General features: G+C 45.2%; 1 protein-coding gene across 16 annotated transcripts in view; it reads left to right on the top strand.

Moving 5' to 3' along the window:
* LOC1273048 (furin-like protease 2) overlaps positions 1-15,137 on the top strand; it is a 189,284-nt gene that overhangs the window by 123,115 nt on the left and 51,032 nt on the right. For 13 of the 16 annotated variants that reach the window (XM_061643345.1, XM_061643344.1, XM_061643346.1 and 10 more), the window contains 2 exons: positions 10,119-10,223; positions 10,332-10,523. In XM_061643345.1, the coding sequence (XP_061499329.1) occupies positions 10,119-10,223; positions 10,332-10,523 (297 nt within the window). The remainder of the gene's footprint in view (positions 1-10,118; positions 10,224-10,331; positions 10,524-15,137) is intronic. The other 3 variants (XM_061643357.1, XM_061643356.1, XM_061643355.1) reach the window with 1 other exon arrangement.

The raw sequence follows: 15,137 nt of genomic DNA, 5'->3' as shown, positions 1-15,137 counted from the left end.
CTTCAAAATAGGCCTCAGCTTCGGTGACCACCTCTTCATTGCAGCCAAATTTTTTCCCTGCGAGCATCCTTTTGAGGTCTGAGAACAAGAAAAAGTCGCTGGGGGCCAGATCTGGAGAATACGGTGGGTGGGGAAGCAATTCGAAGCCCAATTCATGAATTTTTGCCATCGTTCTCAATGACTTGTGGCACGGTGCGTTGTCTTGGTGGAACAACAAAATAACAAAAGTTGCTTGACAAGAGACGCTCTGTCTCACAAACTAATTGACATACAGACGTCAAATTTTGACACGAATCTATGTGTCAGACCGGGGACTTATCAGCCAACCTGTTATTGCACACACGCATTTTGAAATAACAGCGAGTATTTATTTCGTGCAATAACATGAACTGCTTTAGATTTTATAACAAGATGTAAAATATCTCTTCAGTATCTAAGCATTGCTTTTTAGTTGTTTTTTTAAGTAGTTAATGAGCTTGTGTGTACATTACCAATCTTTTTTGCATACAAAATCATACGCTTGCCGATTTACTTGTTGCAATAGATGCGCATTCCGAAAATGTCGCTTTTCTTGTGACCTCTTTTCGAAAAATATATGCAATGGTTTTGTTTCCAATGCTCTGATGGTAATTATTTCAAGAAACTAATGAAATCTTCCCTTATATCCCGGCGGAAACTCTTGACTTCACTCTAATAAACCGCGCTGCACTCTCGGTTAGTTAGATTTTGCTCCAATTTTGCTTCCGGAGCACTTGAGAACGGACCCCTTCACTAAGGTACGCCCTCCAAACTGCCGTACACCGTAACGAATCTTAGTATTTCATCTCATCGTGCTCCTGTTTATCTCTCTCTCTCTCCCTCTCTCTTTCTCTTTCTCTTTCTCTTTCTCTTTTGCTCCATCCACTCCGTTGGTTTTAACGAAATAACTAGAACAGTTCTAAAGCGACCTCGAGAACGACCGTACCGTTTAAGATGCTTCTCTTATCTGCCATATTTTAATGGTTTACCCTAGAAGCCGAGAAGAGGTTAGCGTCCTCGACAGGTGAAGCAGCCACAGGTGCAGACTGTTAAGATTCTTCACCAACTCCCGGTGGGAACGTTGGTGGAACGTACGTTGGGTCAGTACTCTTCCCGTGGCTTTCCGAGCGGGAAACATTAGCAAACGGCAAAACCAGCTGGATCAAGCATGCAGCGCAGCAGCAGCACTGGGAGCAACGAGGGGCCGATTTCAAAGCATATACCCCCGCGGGGGAAGCATTGCAACCCTCTTCAAAGTACTGCACCGCAGCGACCGACACACTCCTCTCCGCGTTACACATAACTGCATGGCATTCTTGAAGAAGATTTGCACAAGAGCACTACCGAGGGTAGGAGATAATCCTCTCTGCCACGTCTTGAGTAGCTCGTAGCACATCGTGCGAGGGAAATCCTTAACATTCGCCTCAAATACCAACCAAGTTCAATGTGTGTGTGCGTGTGTGTGTGTGTGTGTGTATTTGAGTTGCGAGCGAGTGTGCGGTATGCAGGTAGTGTGGGCAAAGATGGAATGCAGTTTTCCACATCCGTAAACGTGCAGCAAACCGCCACTCATGGGACGCGTTTGCAAAAGTGGTCGGGACGGATGTACGGTCAGGGTGCGGGTCAGGGACAATCGAAAAAAGGAAAGAAAAGTAGAACGAGCAGAAAGGTGAGAGATAGCACAAGGTACGCGGCGAGCACAATTTAGTAAAATAGCTTCGGGTTTTGGAAATATCTTGCTTCGAAAGGGGCGGTGAATAAAAACTGGCACGGCGACACATTTCCTCCAGTTGTTGGTTTTCGCTCCTGCTTTATTCTCACAATAGTAAGAAGTGTTTCGTTTGCACAAGTAGTTTTCTACCACACTGTGAAATGTTACCACAAAATAGTAAGGAGGCAGTATGCAGGAACAGTTTCATCGTTGGCAGCATTTCTTGTTGCTTTTCTGTTGGGAGGATCTTAATTGAAACATCCTTGATTTAAGGTAAAAATTCTTAAGATAGTTACAGTATATGTAACACAAAAACTTTATGCTATAAAGAATTATATTAAAAAATGTTGCAGTTGGATGGAATGCCACTGAATCAATTTCCCCGGCAATTGAAATTAAAGTATCTTGCTCATAATGGACAGATATGCAGTAGAAAATGAAAACTGTTCTACAAACTCGTTTCCTGGGAAACTAACTAGGTGAAGCATTTACCGACAATCTGGTAATAAAATTTAAAATGTACAAATCCGGCTCCAACATCTTTCGTTTTGCGCTTAAATGCCAACAAAATGTGCATGAAATACCACACCATGCGCCTTCGTTAAAGTGTCATTAAAACAGCCATAGAAGCTCACCCGATTTTTGCATGGCTTGCTACTACACCTACTTCAGAATTGTTTGCGAATTAACTGTGATTTGTATACGCTTTCGTTTGACTTCCAGCCACAATCGGCTTGCGGAGCAAAAGGATCCTCACACTTGACTTTGAAAGCTACACGCTACCTTGCACACACAATTACAAAGTAAGGCTTCTCGCAAACCTCAACACGGCATTCAAACCCCCCCCCCCCCCCTCCCACCACTCCACCATTCCATTCATTCAGCCCCCTTCGACACTCAGTCTTCGGCATGTCGAAGTCGTCTTCCCGGCCCGAGGCAGCGGCGCACGATAAAATGTATTACATTAATTTGCATTTTAAATCCGGCGGCAAATCATTACACTCTGTGGCACACGGCGGCGACGGCAACTACGCCACTACTAAACGAGAGTGGCCTACCCTAGTCCATGCCATCACCGTATCATCCAGCCGTGGCCATGTGCTGTACAAAACGGCTTCAACCGGGTCGAGTTTGCGCTCGGTTGAAGCGACAGATAAAGGAAAGCGGCTGCAAAACATATGTGACCGTGCGGCGCCGGTTTTCCTTATTTGCGCACAAAAGCAGCAGCAGCAGAAGTAGCAGCAGCCCCCTGCCTTGACGACACCGCTGCTTGTCGGTTGGAAAATTTGCTCACGCGTACCATGTCGAGCGCGCGCGTGTGTGTGTTGTCGCTGAATGGGTGCTGGAAATTACGTCTAATTATATGATGCTACCTGACGTTAGTTGTGACAGTTGTGACACATCCCGAAGACGAGGACACATCGTCGCCGGTCGGTTGCCTCGTTCCTCCCTGCGCGTTCTTGCACTTGGTTGAAAGCTTCACGCACCCCGGTCTGCCGATGGTTACGTACGCTGTGTCGCTGTTTAGAAGTTTGGTGGATAATTAAGACGAGCTATGGCAGGCTCTTGTGGGCAATGTCATGTCACCGTTGCCACCAACCTTGTAGTGGTATAGCCCTCAAAGCGCGTTCCGGAGTGGGGCTGGGGGGCCTTTTTTATTCACTTTGTTTCCTTCGTCAATGGTGCGACATGTGAAACTCTGCAGAAGAAGGAGCTTTTCTACCAAAGGGAAAAACTAGGTCGAAATGAGCGGGTGAATATGGGTTGTTGAACATCGTGGCAATGTTTGCGGTTTTAATTAGAAGTCATAATTTGCACTACGCCGTCAGAGTACATCTCACTTCAGCGATATAGTGGCATGTTTTATGTCGACGATGTCGGTGATGCTGAACATAAATCTGATGCGATGTAATCCTGCTGGCGTATCTTGTCAATGAAACCAGATGCAATATCGTTTTTTTTTTCATATAGTAATACTTAGCAAATACTAACATTCTTTCGTAGGGAGCAGCAAAGCATGAATAGACCTTTATATCGTATGCTATGCTATTTTGTCGCTTCTATATTTTGTACTACTTCATTACGGCAGTTGTAGCAACAACATAAGAAGCTCTTATAAAGAACTTATGCTAAGAAGCACACAACTAGCTCATCCGCATTCATATGAAAGCAAGATATCATATTCGTGCCAATTGTCTGGTGTGCGTTTCTCGTTATTGAAATTCTAATTACAGAATTCTTCCGATTAACCTTGTTGCTTCCCTTTCATTTCTTCGAGCTTTTTATTCTTGTAAACATAAAAGGGTTATTGTTAATCCCAATGTTGAGATGATTGATTAGTCTGTCGTGTACTACATGTCAAATGACTTACTTGTGTGACACCCTTTTGCTGATCATGAACCGCTTTTCAAAACAATGCAGTTGAGAAATGAAAAGATTGTCCCTGCAAGTATTATATAATTGCACAATGCATCGTCTTTGGTCTCATAATACCTTTTAAGGATAAGAAAGGACGCACGGTTCATTGATTTTCCTATTCGTATACAATTGAATATTGCCTTTTTATTTGAAAAGTTAAGCGCCTAACATTTAACAAAGATAACATATTATTCAAGTGCCAAGATATTAAGGTACAATCAAAATTGAAATATTTTAAGATGATCTGGATTTTGCAGTAAATACATTCTTAAAGTAAGATCATGACGAATGCGAATTTCCATAATCGAACCTATTTTATCTTCCACTTACATCTTTAGCGTGAAGTTCGCCTAGTTCGAGGGCCAATGCAGGTATCTGTACTTTCAGAACCTAACCTTATTTGTATCCTTCGCTTTGCACTGTTAGCTTTAAAGTTTCGGCCCCTTCAGCTGTGCAATGACGCCAATGATAGCGCAAAATGTGGGACGTGTTTTATTTTTTTGGTTGGCTCCTGAAAAGCGCACATAATCAACAACCGTACTGGCAGCGCCACCGGGCGGAGGTTAGAAAAAGTGCGCACACAAACGACGCAGAGACGCGGGAAGAAATAACGTCAGTAACAACTGTTGCGACAAACGATTCGCCATTCGGCAGCCATCATCGCTCGCACCAGACATTCGCTAACGATGAGCGGGAAATAATTTTCTTCAAATTCATCCAACCGTTAAGCATGCCACTCCGTTCCCTGTTCCCTTGATCACCCCTCCTGTTGTACGTTTTGTACCCGAATGCCCCGTTTCCTGAAAGACACTTCGCCAATGACTGACACGCTAACGCCCGTTACTCGACTCCGGATCGGGTACAACCAAAAGGCACGCTAGGCGTGCTAGGAGCGTGGAAGTGTACGCCTGGTGCGAATGCTGCGTAAAATTGTCCGCCACGATGGGCCTCGTGCGCGGTGTGTTGCTGCTGCTGCTGCTGCTACGACCAGCGAAGACAATAAAGCTTCTTTTTGTTTTGTTGTCGCTGCCACCCTTTTCCCTTCAGTTTCCTTTTCCAAGGCGACGCGCCATCCGTCGCCGGGTGAGGATGAGATATCGCCCTTTTTGCTGCTCATTGTTCTTGACTGTTAAAAAGCCCCTGACGGGCAAAATGGCTGACGAAGACGTTTGCTTTCCGCCGCCGGCCTACGAGCGGCAAATCGCGGGGATGCGGCGTTATCGCTCTCGCCCTTTTTTTTGTCGACAAGCACGCGTACCCCGGCATAAGGCAGGGGCTGGACCGCGGGGCGTTATTACATTTCTTGTGCTTCGCCGATACGATACCGAGAGCGCGTTGTCTTGGGAACGGGCTGCTGGTAAAGCTTTGCTGCCGGAGAAAGGGACGGCCAGGAAACAAAAACGACAGGACAAGATGTCAACAAAGCTGAAGGGTCTTGTCCGTTATCAGATGGGGCGATTGGAAAGAGACCAAGATATTGATATCTTAATATTATCGTAGTCTTGACAGTTTTGTCTTCTTTTTTCTGTGCTGTATGTTTTTTTCTACTGCAGTCGTTGGGTTATCGGGAGGCAGGAGAAAATAGATTAAATCGAAACCATTGCCCTCCACACTGCGCAGGGGAGCAGTCTGTGGCGATGGTGCCTACTGGCTTGGGATCAGTATCAGAGCTTTATCGGGTTATCGATCGTGGAACGGGGTTTGTATGGGGCTTGGCGAAGCGCACTAGTAGCATCACTACCGGCAGGGGAAAACTTTTTAATTGAATTTCATTTTATCGTCATTGAGCGCGGTTCGCGCAACTATTGATAGACAACAAATTGAACGGCCTAAGGGTATTAGCATAACGTGAGCATAATGAAAGCGATGGAAACAATAAAACGATATTAAAACCAGCAGAAAATGTTACTTACTTTTTCTGTGAAATAGTTGAATCATGTATTTCTGCTATTGTTTTAACCTTTTTAATGTACGTTAGAAAGAAACAGAAATTTGGAAGAGTTGTGTTTACATCAGTCGTAAGCGTCACATTAATTATGTCGGCAGCACTTAGCCGCGATTGCTCTGTTGGATGAAAAATCTGTTTCATCACTGCTTCATGCGTACGACTATAGGTTTACTAGCTTTTGGGAAAACAACGAAGCAATGCAAACCCATTTCTCTTGACATCGATGCTTAAATGGATTAAAACAGTTTCTTATCGACTGTTTACAGGGACATCGAAGCCGGGCAATAATTTGTCGGTTTTAACTTGGTAAAATGCAGTTGCACATGCAGCAGCTGTTTTTTTTTGCTTTTCCTTTTCAAGAGCTGAGCACTGTACTGATTTTATTCTTCGCTTTTCTATGTGTCCTGCCCTAGTTCACTACCACACCGTACATACGCACACGCACTCGTGTACTACAATCCATCATCAAATTAATCCACAATTTACGAGCAAGAGCTTCACGGAGCGCCGGTACTTTGCACAATCCGATCGGTGAAATGATTGCCCAGACTTCGATTGCACATTTGCGCCGCTTCACAGTCTCTCGCAAGCTTTCATTTTCCCGGCATGTGTGCGTGTGTTTCTGTGTGTGCGTGTGATATTGCTAGAGCCATTTTTCCTCCGCCTCGTCTGATCGGGCTGGCCTTTTTTGTTGTCCACTTCGCTTGGCTCGTAATTCTTCATTTTCTGGTGGTGTGGTCGTGTCCTGTATTTTTTTTTTTTTTTTTTTTTTTGAGGATAGTGCATTATTGTGCAGTGCAGAAGCTGTGGATGTAGGCGAAACGAAGGTGCAGGGCTTTTCAATGAGGTGGTGGCATAAATCCGCGCTTCGACTCGTATTTCCCTTTGGACGCCATTTTTCTGTACGCCTTTTCGGCGTTTTCGCTTTCAGTCAGTATCGAATTGCGGTAGTTCTGTTCTGTTTTGTTGCGCATGTTTTTTGACACATCTCGCAATTTGTACAGCTGAAACATCCCATTTTTGGTAGTGTGCAATTTATTTCTCGAAATTTCGCAACAAAACAAAACAAACGAAAGCAATGGCAAATGATACATAAAAATAAGCCACTGCTACATATCGGTCGGCGTACAAGTAGTAGGTGGCGCTTACGCCATCGGTACGGTATTATCGCTGTCTGTATGTCGAGTCCACATTGGGTGTTTCGTACGCCAGAGGCGGGGAGCATCTTCGGATGAAATATTGCACTTTGATTGCTGACCTTTTGCCCGTAGTCATAAATTATCGGTACAGAAGGCAGCAGCGCTTGGCGTGGCGTGGCGCTGAAGAATGGTGTTACATGTTTATTTTTTCACAAGCAACTTTCACCTGAGTGGTTTTGTCTTCGAGTAAACTTTTTTGTAAGTAATTTAATTAAACAAGCAAAACCATTGAACAACTACTTACTCAAACAGCTTCTTTCAGATGGTTATTATGATACTTTCAGTGATACAGCAAATCAATTTGCGAAAAAAGAATCTACCAACACCTGAAGTTTTCTTGCTTATCTTTTGTGGATTGAATTCGGTTTGCTCATTATTTTTACAACGTATATCGCTGCCTAACGTCTCGGAGCGCAAACTTCCGTACCTATAACCAGATCGGATATCATCTAGCGAACGTTTTCCGGTCATCAACGGTACCCTTTTCCGATCCTCCCAAACCCTCAGTCCCACCAGGGCCGGAACTAATTGTCCATCTTGCTTTTATAGCCTACCTTCGTAGACAAGATTCAGCATTGCCTCCCACTTGGTTTTACCATAAAACTTGTTACCCCGTGCGTAATCGGTCGTAAACTGGTCCGATGAAGCCCCCCATCAAACGTTAAGTCATTAAATGGTGTGCAAATGAAAGGGGCAGCGAGATGACTTCTGCTTGGTGCGAGGGCTCGTTCACATCCGAGGGGATCGTTTTGATGAAGCACTACCTGTTTGGACGAGCTGTGATGTACGATGCGCTGGCGCTACATAGGATGAGATTATAATGAACGCAGGTCGATACACTCATTAGTAGAAGGTGTCGTTTTGGAGACAAATCTTATTTAGTTTGACTGACACATACACAGTACACGATTGACCTCGATACATTGCAGTGCATCCCCAAACAGCTTGACCTTAAATTACCACGCTTCGTTAGTTCTTTTACGATTATTAATCTTGCATACTTGTGCGCGGAACTGCATTGCAACACGTGTTTATGTGTCAGCATCATTTCACACCACTCTCTGCATGGGACCACTGCAGCTGGTACACGAGGTCAACCTGTGGACCGGTTTATGTATGTTTTCTTTTCTTTCTTTTTTCATCCATCGACCTGAAACCTGAAAGTTGCTGCATCACGACCATAACATGATCCGATGGCTGATTGCAATGTTGCATCAAACTGCAACCGAATGCGCCTGCTGTTAGCTCACTGGCACTGCTATTAAATAATGATCTCCCCTGCAATGTATCCGTGATTGTGGGTCGCGTTTATGTTTGGTAGGGATAGTACGTTTTCATTTTCTTGTACAGTCGATGTTACTTTAATAATAAAATGAATTGAGCATGTATACATGCGCAAATAAGTTTTAGTTATTGTTTTTGCTAATTTAACTGAATCTTCTCGGTAATCCTCAGGGTGATCAGCGCATACTGAATCTGACTATCTTGCAATCGGTAAAAAGTAATGTTAGTAGAGTTGTACCTTAAAGCACCTTAAGTAAATTTCAGTACACTTGGCTGTACTGTTTATTTTTATCTAGATTGGGAAGACATTCGAGTATTCTGAGGACATCCTTTCATTGCTCAATTATTTCATCAACATCCTTTGCGGTTAGTACCTCAACCAGCATCACCATGCACGACGCAAAAGTTATTTAACACTACCTTCGATCACGGGACTGTACTGTTCGTTTCAGGTGCAAGCACTCACTTAATCGTCCTGCATGCTGCTACATGCCTTAGTCCTTAGTCCCAACAGCAGGTGGTAACCTAACAGTAGGTGTCAGACGTGAACGTGGTGGTAGCATACTTCCACTGCTGCTCGGAAGTACTCTTGATTTGCTAATAGAAACCCAAAGACCCTAGATACAGCGTATGTGAACGCTTGTGTGTGTGTGTCTGTGTGTGTTTGACACTCCATGTGGTTAGAATCCACCGTCAACACGGACGCTCCCCGGCAAACATCCCGGGTGCAGCAAAATTGTAGCAATCTTCTTCGCTACCATAAATATTGGTCCATGCAGGGACGACGTGTATCGTTTAAATTACTTGATATATTGGAAAATAAATCAAATAGCTCGAGATTTCCGGGCTCTGGCCGTATCCCGTTTGGCTTCCGCGGGAGTAGAGCCGGGTGTGCGGTTGGGGCAGGAGTGAAAATCCTTTCGCAACACTTCCCGGCAAACGATCAACGATGGGTTTCTGTCCGGTTCTGCTGCTGTATCTTTCGGGCTCCCCACGCGGCACGGTTTCACACTCCCTTGGCCTAAAGGGTTTTGTTGTACTTCTCGTACTTGCCAGTTCGTGGCGAGGCAAAGGAGGAGGGTAGCTTGTGCGATGCTTTCTTCTGCTTTTGCCAATTTCCTGACCTCTATTGCTTCGGTTTCTTCCATGTCCGATGATGGTGGCTATTATTTTCTTACGCTGCATCCATTTCTTGCGCCCGCTTCAGACGGACGGCAGGGCATCGTTTTCTTGAGCCTGCAGTAGCAGTGGCACCAATGTCCCAGCATCATTGACGTGCACTTCGTTCGTACGTGCCTTTCCGACCGGATGCTTGCTGTTGAATGGACAAAGTCTAGGAGAGCTTCGATCCGACGAATGGTGCACTTGTGCAGCACTCATTAAAGCTGCGAGCGAGGTTCAAGAAAAGGGGGGAGTATAGTTTGAACAGATTTGCCACGCTGATTAAATTGTGACAGTATGGGAAACTAAAGTCATGGTTTAAGCACGCCATTTTCACGTTAATAATTTATTTTGATCGTTCTTTCCCTTCCCTTTCCAGATTGGTCCGCTAAAAGGATATTATCTGTTCCATCACAATCACGTGCGCAAACGCTCGGTAGACCGTAGCGAGGCGCATCACAACGCCCTGAACACCGAGCCGGAGGTAAGTGAGCGCTGCGGTTACGAGCTCGTCTCGCGGTTACCGCGATACCGCGCACACGTTAATAATCCTTTTATTTTTGTGCTCTTTTTCTTCCCGCTCTGCCTGCAGGTTCGATGGGTCCAGCAACAGCACGAAAAGCCCCGCTTCAAGCGTGACTACAGCACGTTCGATCAGGATTTCGTGCGATTTCCCGGCTTCCGGTCGCTAGTGTCCGGGACGCGCATGGCGTACCGTGACACGAGCACCCACAACATCTTTCCCGATCCACTATTCAAGGAACAGTGGTACCTGGTGAGTGCCGTAGGTGTTCTTTCTTCTCTCCGTTTCAAACCGTTTTGCCAATGCATTTGTGTGTGTGTGTATTTGTGTGTTACTTTCAGACAAATATTTTGTTGGTTTTTGTTTAGCAAAGCAGTTTCTTTAGCGTGTTAAAATGTGAGATGTCGTTTAAAATTAAAAGCTTCCAATTGTAGCAGCTTTCGCTCTGGTACTACTACTCTGGTGGTTGTAAATTGCATACATTTAGGCGCTCGCTTATAACTGATGCAGAACCAAAATGAGTAGCGTTTTAAATTAAAGGCTTTGTATTTCGTTTCCATCCAATGTCCAATTTGTATCGCAATCCCTCTCAACGGCACATAAACGACAATTCCTACACGTAACCAAGTGCACGCTGCAACGTCACAAGTCACTTTGCATCAGTTACTCAATTTTAAAGAGTAATTCAATTGTTCGACTTTATCACTTGCTTACACCTTCCCGTACAGAAGCAGGTGAGGAGTTATTTGTTTTCCCGTTTGCAGCAAAACCAGCCCGCTAGCGCGTTCCCATGTGCGTATCAAAGCAAACACGCACCGTACTGCCAAGTTAAAGTCAAGCCGGTTGGTTTAGCGAAGCAAAACAAGAACATTCAGCAACAAACAAACAGCTCCTGGCTGGTTGAGAAGCTTCACAAGCTTCTTTTCACAGTTTTATAAAAAATGGAAACGAAAAAAAAACAGCAGCAAAGGAACAAAATGTTCCCAAAAGATAGCCCGCGCTATAATACGCGTTAAAGTCTGCCTCGTGTGCGTTCAGTGAACCGTGAACTGCTGCTGTGTGTGCTTTTTTCCCCTTCCCCTTCCCTTCCGGCCTGTGCCGCATATGTTCTTGTGGGTGCTACGAATGCTACGCTAGACGGCAGAAAATATAATCAGCTAGAAATTCAACATGAAATATTTAGCTCAAATATTGTTCTTGCGAGAAGTGTACCGGAGCAGCCGTGCCAGGCAGTGCAAGATCGCGACTTTTCAGCACCCGTTGATGAGAAGCTTTCTGTTTATATTCGCATGTTTATACGCCCTTTTTTTTTGGCCTTTTTGCTCGCACCAAAAATACCCTTTTGCCGAGATCTGCAAAATGTGGATTCGCTCGCAAAGATTCTAAAGTGGTAGTGTACCGATCATCCCAGCTCCCTCCCCATCGTCTAGCTTCTAACTTCTTGCAGCGCGTTTTTTGATAACGACGACGCACCATGTGTGTTAAGATTTGCTGGCAGCATACTCTTTCCACTCCTTAACGCGCGCGCGGGAGTTTCTTGTTTTGCCATCTCTTCTGCCTTGCTCCTCGCAAGCATCTTGGCACAGATGCGGAACCCGAAAGCCACTGCCGCGCCAGTACTATCGCATTGCTTTTCGCCTGTGACCTTCGCCTAATCCTTTCGAAATTGTAGCGATGTTTGACTTTTGCTTGAGAGCAGCTTTTGATTTATGTATTTTCCTACGCTTTCCACCCGGTTGGCCGTTTTGGGGGTTTTGGGATCCTTTTGCGCTCGCCTGAAATGTGATATCCTCCGACAGTTCGCTTCTCTCTTTCCGTTCTTCCATTCCCTTATTTGTGATTTGGTTTGTGTTTTGCGGGGGCCGGGTGCTGATTGTAACCGGCATTCGAAACTTCCGCCGGCAAAGAATGCACTGGCAGGTTGGATTCCGCTTTGCCAGGAACGTTTCGAGCGCAAAAGGAGAGGGAAAATAAAACGAGGGAAACATTCCGTTGGTCGGCTCGACAACATTGCGCTCGACTACTAATGACGCTGGCTGTTCGCCGAAGGAAGTGGTGTGAAAATAAAGTTCCAACCATCATCATCACACGCACACACACACACCGTTGTGTGAGTGGGGCAAGATTTTCCTGGAACACTTTCTCCCACACCAATTGGAGGTAGAATTTGGTGCCGGTACGCAAAACCCCAAACCAAGCCACCAAGGGACCAGGGCGGGTAAGCTTAAAGGTTTGAATTTAATTACTTTTCGAAAACGAGATTTTCGCAGTCAACTTTTTCGAGCAAACAGGAGGCGGTTTCCGGGCTGTTCGCCTGCTCTCGGTCCTATTTTCTTTTGTTCTGTGTTCCGACTCCGGCTCCCCCGCCAGTGGACAATGTTTTGCCGCCCACAAACCAAAGTCCCATTTTCACAGTATCACATTTTCGCATTTTCACCGTTTCGCATTTCCACCGTGCCCGTTGCTTTGGGAAGAGTTTTCTTTCGCCTGCTGGAGGGGAGGGTCGTCGGGCGGGCCGAGTGTCACAAGTTACACAAAGATAGAAAATAGGGCTTCTCGTTATCGATAGGTTTTCCTTTCGCGCTTTGTTTGCCGTTTGCCACCGGTCCGCCGCCGGTGCCTAAGATCCGCACGGTTAAATACATTTCCCTGGAAAAAGGCCGACAGAATCCTTTGCGTACCGTGCCCCTACCGGTTCCGGTGTCTGGTTCGGTTTCCCATTTCGGGCTTTGGTCGTATATCATTCATTTTTACTCGCTCACCCTGCCCTGCCGTCGTGCGTTTTTTTTTTGTACTTTTTCGTGCCGATTTCTTAGCGCACGGAAGCAATCGTTCCACTTGTTCGGAAGCTCGTAAATATTAGCACCCGAGGAAAAGTGAACTCGAAGAAGAGAGAGAGAGAGAGACAGAATACAAAACTGGTTGCCTTCCTTCGTTCGTTTCCCGTTTGATGTTGCGAAATTGGCAGAGAGGAGATAACTTGCTTGTTGGAAAGTGTCATCAACAGCCCACTCGCCTCTTTGCACTTCGCTATTCGCTGCTCCCCTCTGGCACAGAATTCGCGCGAGCGACGTATCAGTTCGGATTGAATCGGCCAAAAAAGTAACATAAATTTTCCAGTTAGTTTACCGCGACAGTCTCCGCGCTTGGGGTCCCTCTTCCATCGCAATTGCTAACGGGCTGCCCTTGGAAAGGATCTGTCCGTTGTATGTGTGTGTGAGTTATTTTTTAATACTTTCCTCCATTTTCTTCCTGTCTTATTCACACATCAATAAATTCTACAGAATGTAACATCAAGATGACTTACGTTTTTTGCTGCCATCCACACGATGCATGATGGATAATGCTGTACGCCGGGGTAAACCGCTTGTCTAGTGTCAATTCCGGTTCTGCTTTCTTCGGGCTTTAAACCGCACTGTATGGAAGAAGGAGCTTTTTCAGACGTCTTTGATTTATTACAAATTAAATGGCTGGATTCTAACTGGATCCTTGTTGGCCTCGTTTTGTTTTTTTTTTGCTGCTAGCGAATCGGAACGAATTTACATCGACTGAACAACTTGGACGACTGAATTACATACCAGCAAAGCTTTCGTTACAGTAATTGTTCCATGCTTTTGTCGAATAGCGATGTTAAGCGTTCTATGTTTACTTGTCCCAGATAAGGACGCCTTTTTATAATTGCGTTGTTTTCTATTTTCTGTTTTTAAATGGGTTATAATTTATTACACTTATGATTTTGAATAATTTTAATACATCGATTTAAACAGCTTTTTGAACCTTTCTTAACAAACTATTTATGCTTCAGCAAAAAAAAAAAACAAAAATCAATGTACCAACCTGTTCGAACAAACGACGAAAAGCTCTGAAAATAAAGACCTATATCTGAGGTGAGGTTTGCGTGTTTTGTATCGAGCGTTGTCATGATTTCAGTCGCCACGTGTGAAACTTCATATAAAACAGTTGGCTATTATCAGAAAAACTGTTGGCAATTTTCAAAAATGGTATATCCTACGATACCTTATCGAAATTTCTTTTAAACTTTTTGTTGCAAGCAATAATTGTAAAATAATCCAAATTCGTATAGGTACATTCGGTAGTAAATTTTCCTCTCTACCATCTGCATACAATCAGATACAATTCCATGCTCCAAAGGCCGCGTCGTGACGACTTTATTAGCGCACGGGAAGGCTCAACGAAGAAACCATGCCGCGCGTAAATCGACCATCAATTGAAATGAACGCCCCACCGCTTCCGCCCGTATGTTTATTAATAGATCGCTCAATCGCCCGTGGGGCTAGTGGTTTGCAATTTACACACTCGCACGATTCATGCTCGCGCGCGCACCCCGTCATGCTCGTCGCTAATTATGTTCGACGGAATTTACAATCCAGTGCATCTTTACTGCACACTGACCACTATGCAGCTGACCACCAACCTCTTTGTGATGGCTAACGGTCGATGGGGAGGGTGCAATGTTTCCCAAACTTCCCCGGGGGTGACAATTAACAACAGTAAAGCACCCGCGTACCGCTTTGGTGCTGTGGTAATGGTAAGCCCTGCTGGCGTGTGGTGGTAGGTGCGGTACCCGCTGGCATAAATCGAACCATTGCTCATGATTTATTAAAATCCCATCCCCATTAGTCGGGTGGGCGATGAAGCTTAGGCTGGGGATGACCGCGAAAGGGAAGGGGGATGATGCAAACCGAGCAGAACCGAGGTCATCTTTGTGCAAGCTGGGTGCGATCAAATCCAACAGAGTCCAGCTCTCGACAATAAAGCCATTAATGCCGACCGATTTATCAAACGACCTAAACGGACCCGGAACATCAGGATGGCGCCCGCAAGGCAGTAACGACGCTCCTCCGAGAGGCTTTG

The sequence above is a fragment of the Anopheles gambiae genome, chromosome 2, assembly GCF_943734735.2.
Source record: "Anopheles gambiae chromosome 2, idAnoGambNW_F1_1, whole genome shotgun sequence".
NCBI classification, from domain to species: Eukaryota; Metazoa; Arthropoda; class Insecta; order Diptera; family Culicidae; genus Anopheles; species Anopheles gambiae.
Note: the sequence above shows the minus strand (reverse complement) of the source record. Positions and strands in the feature narration are given on the sequence as shown.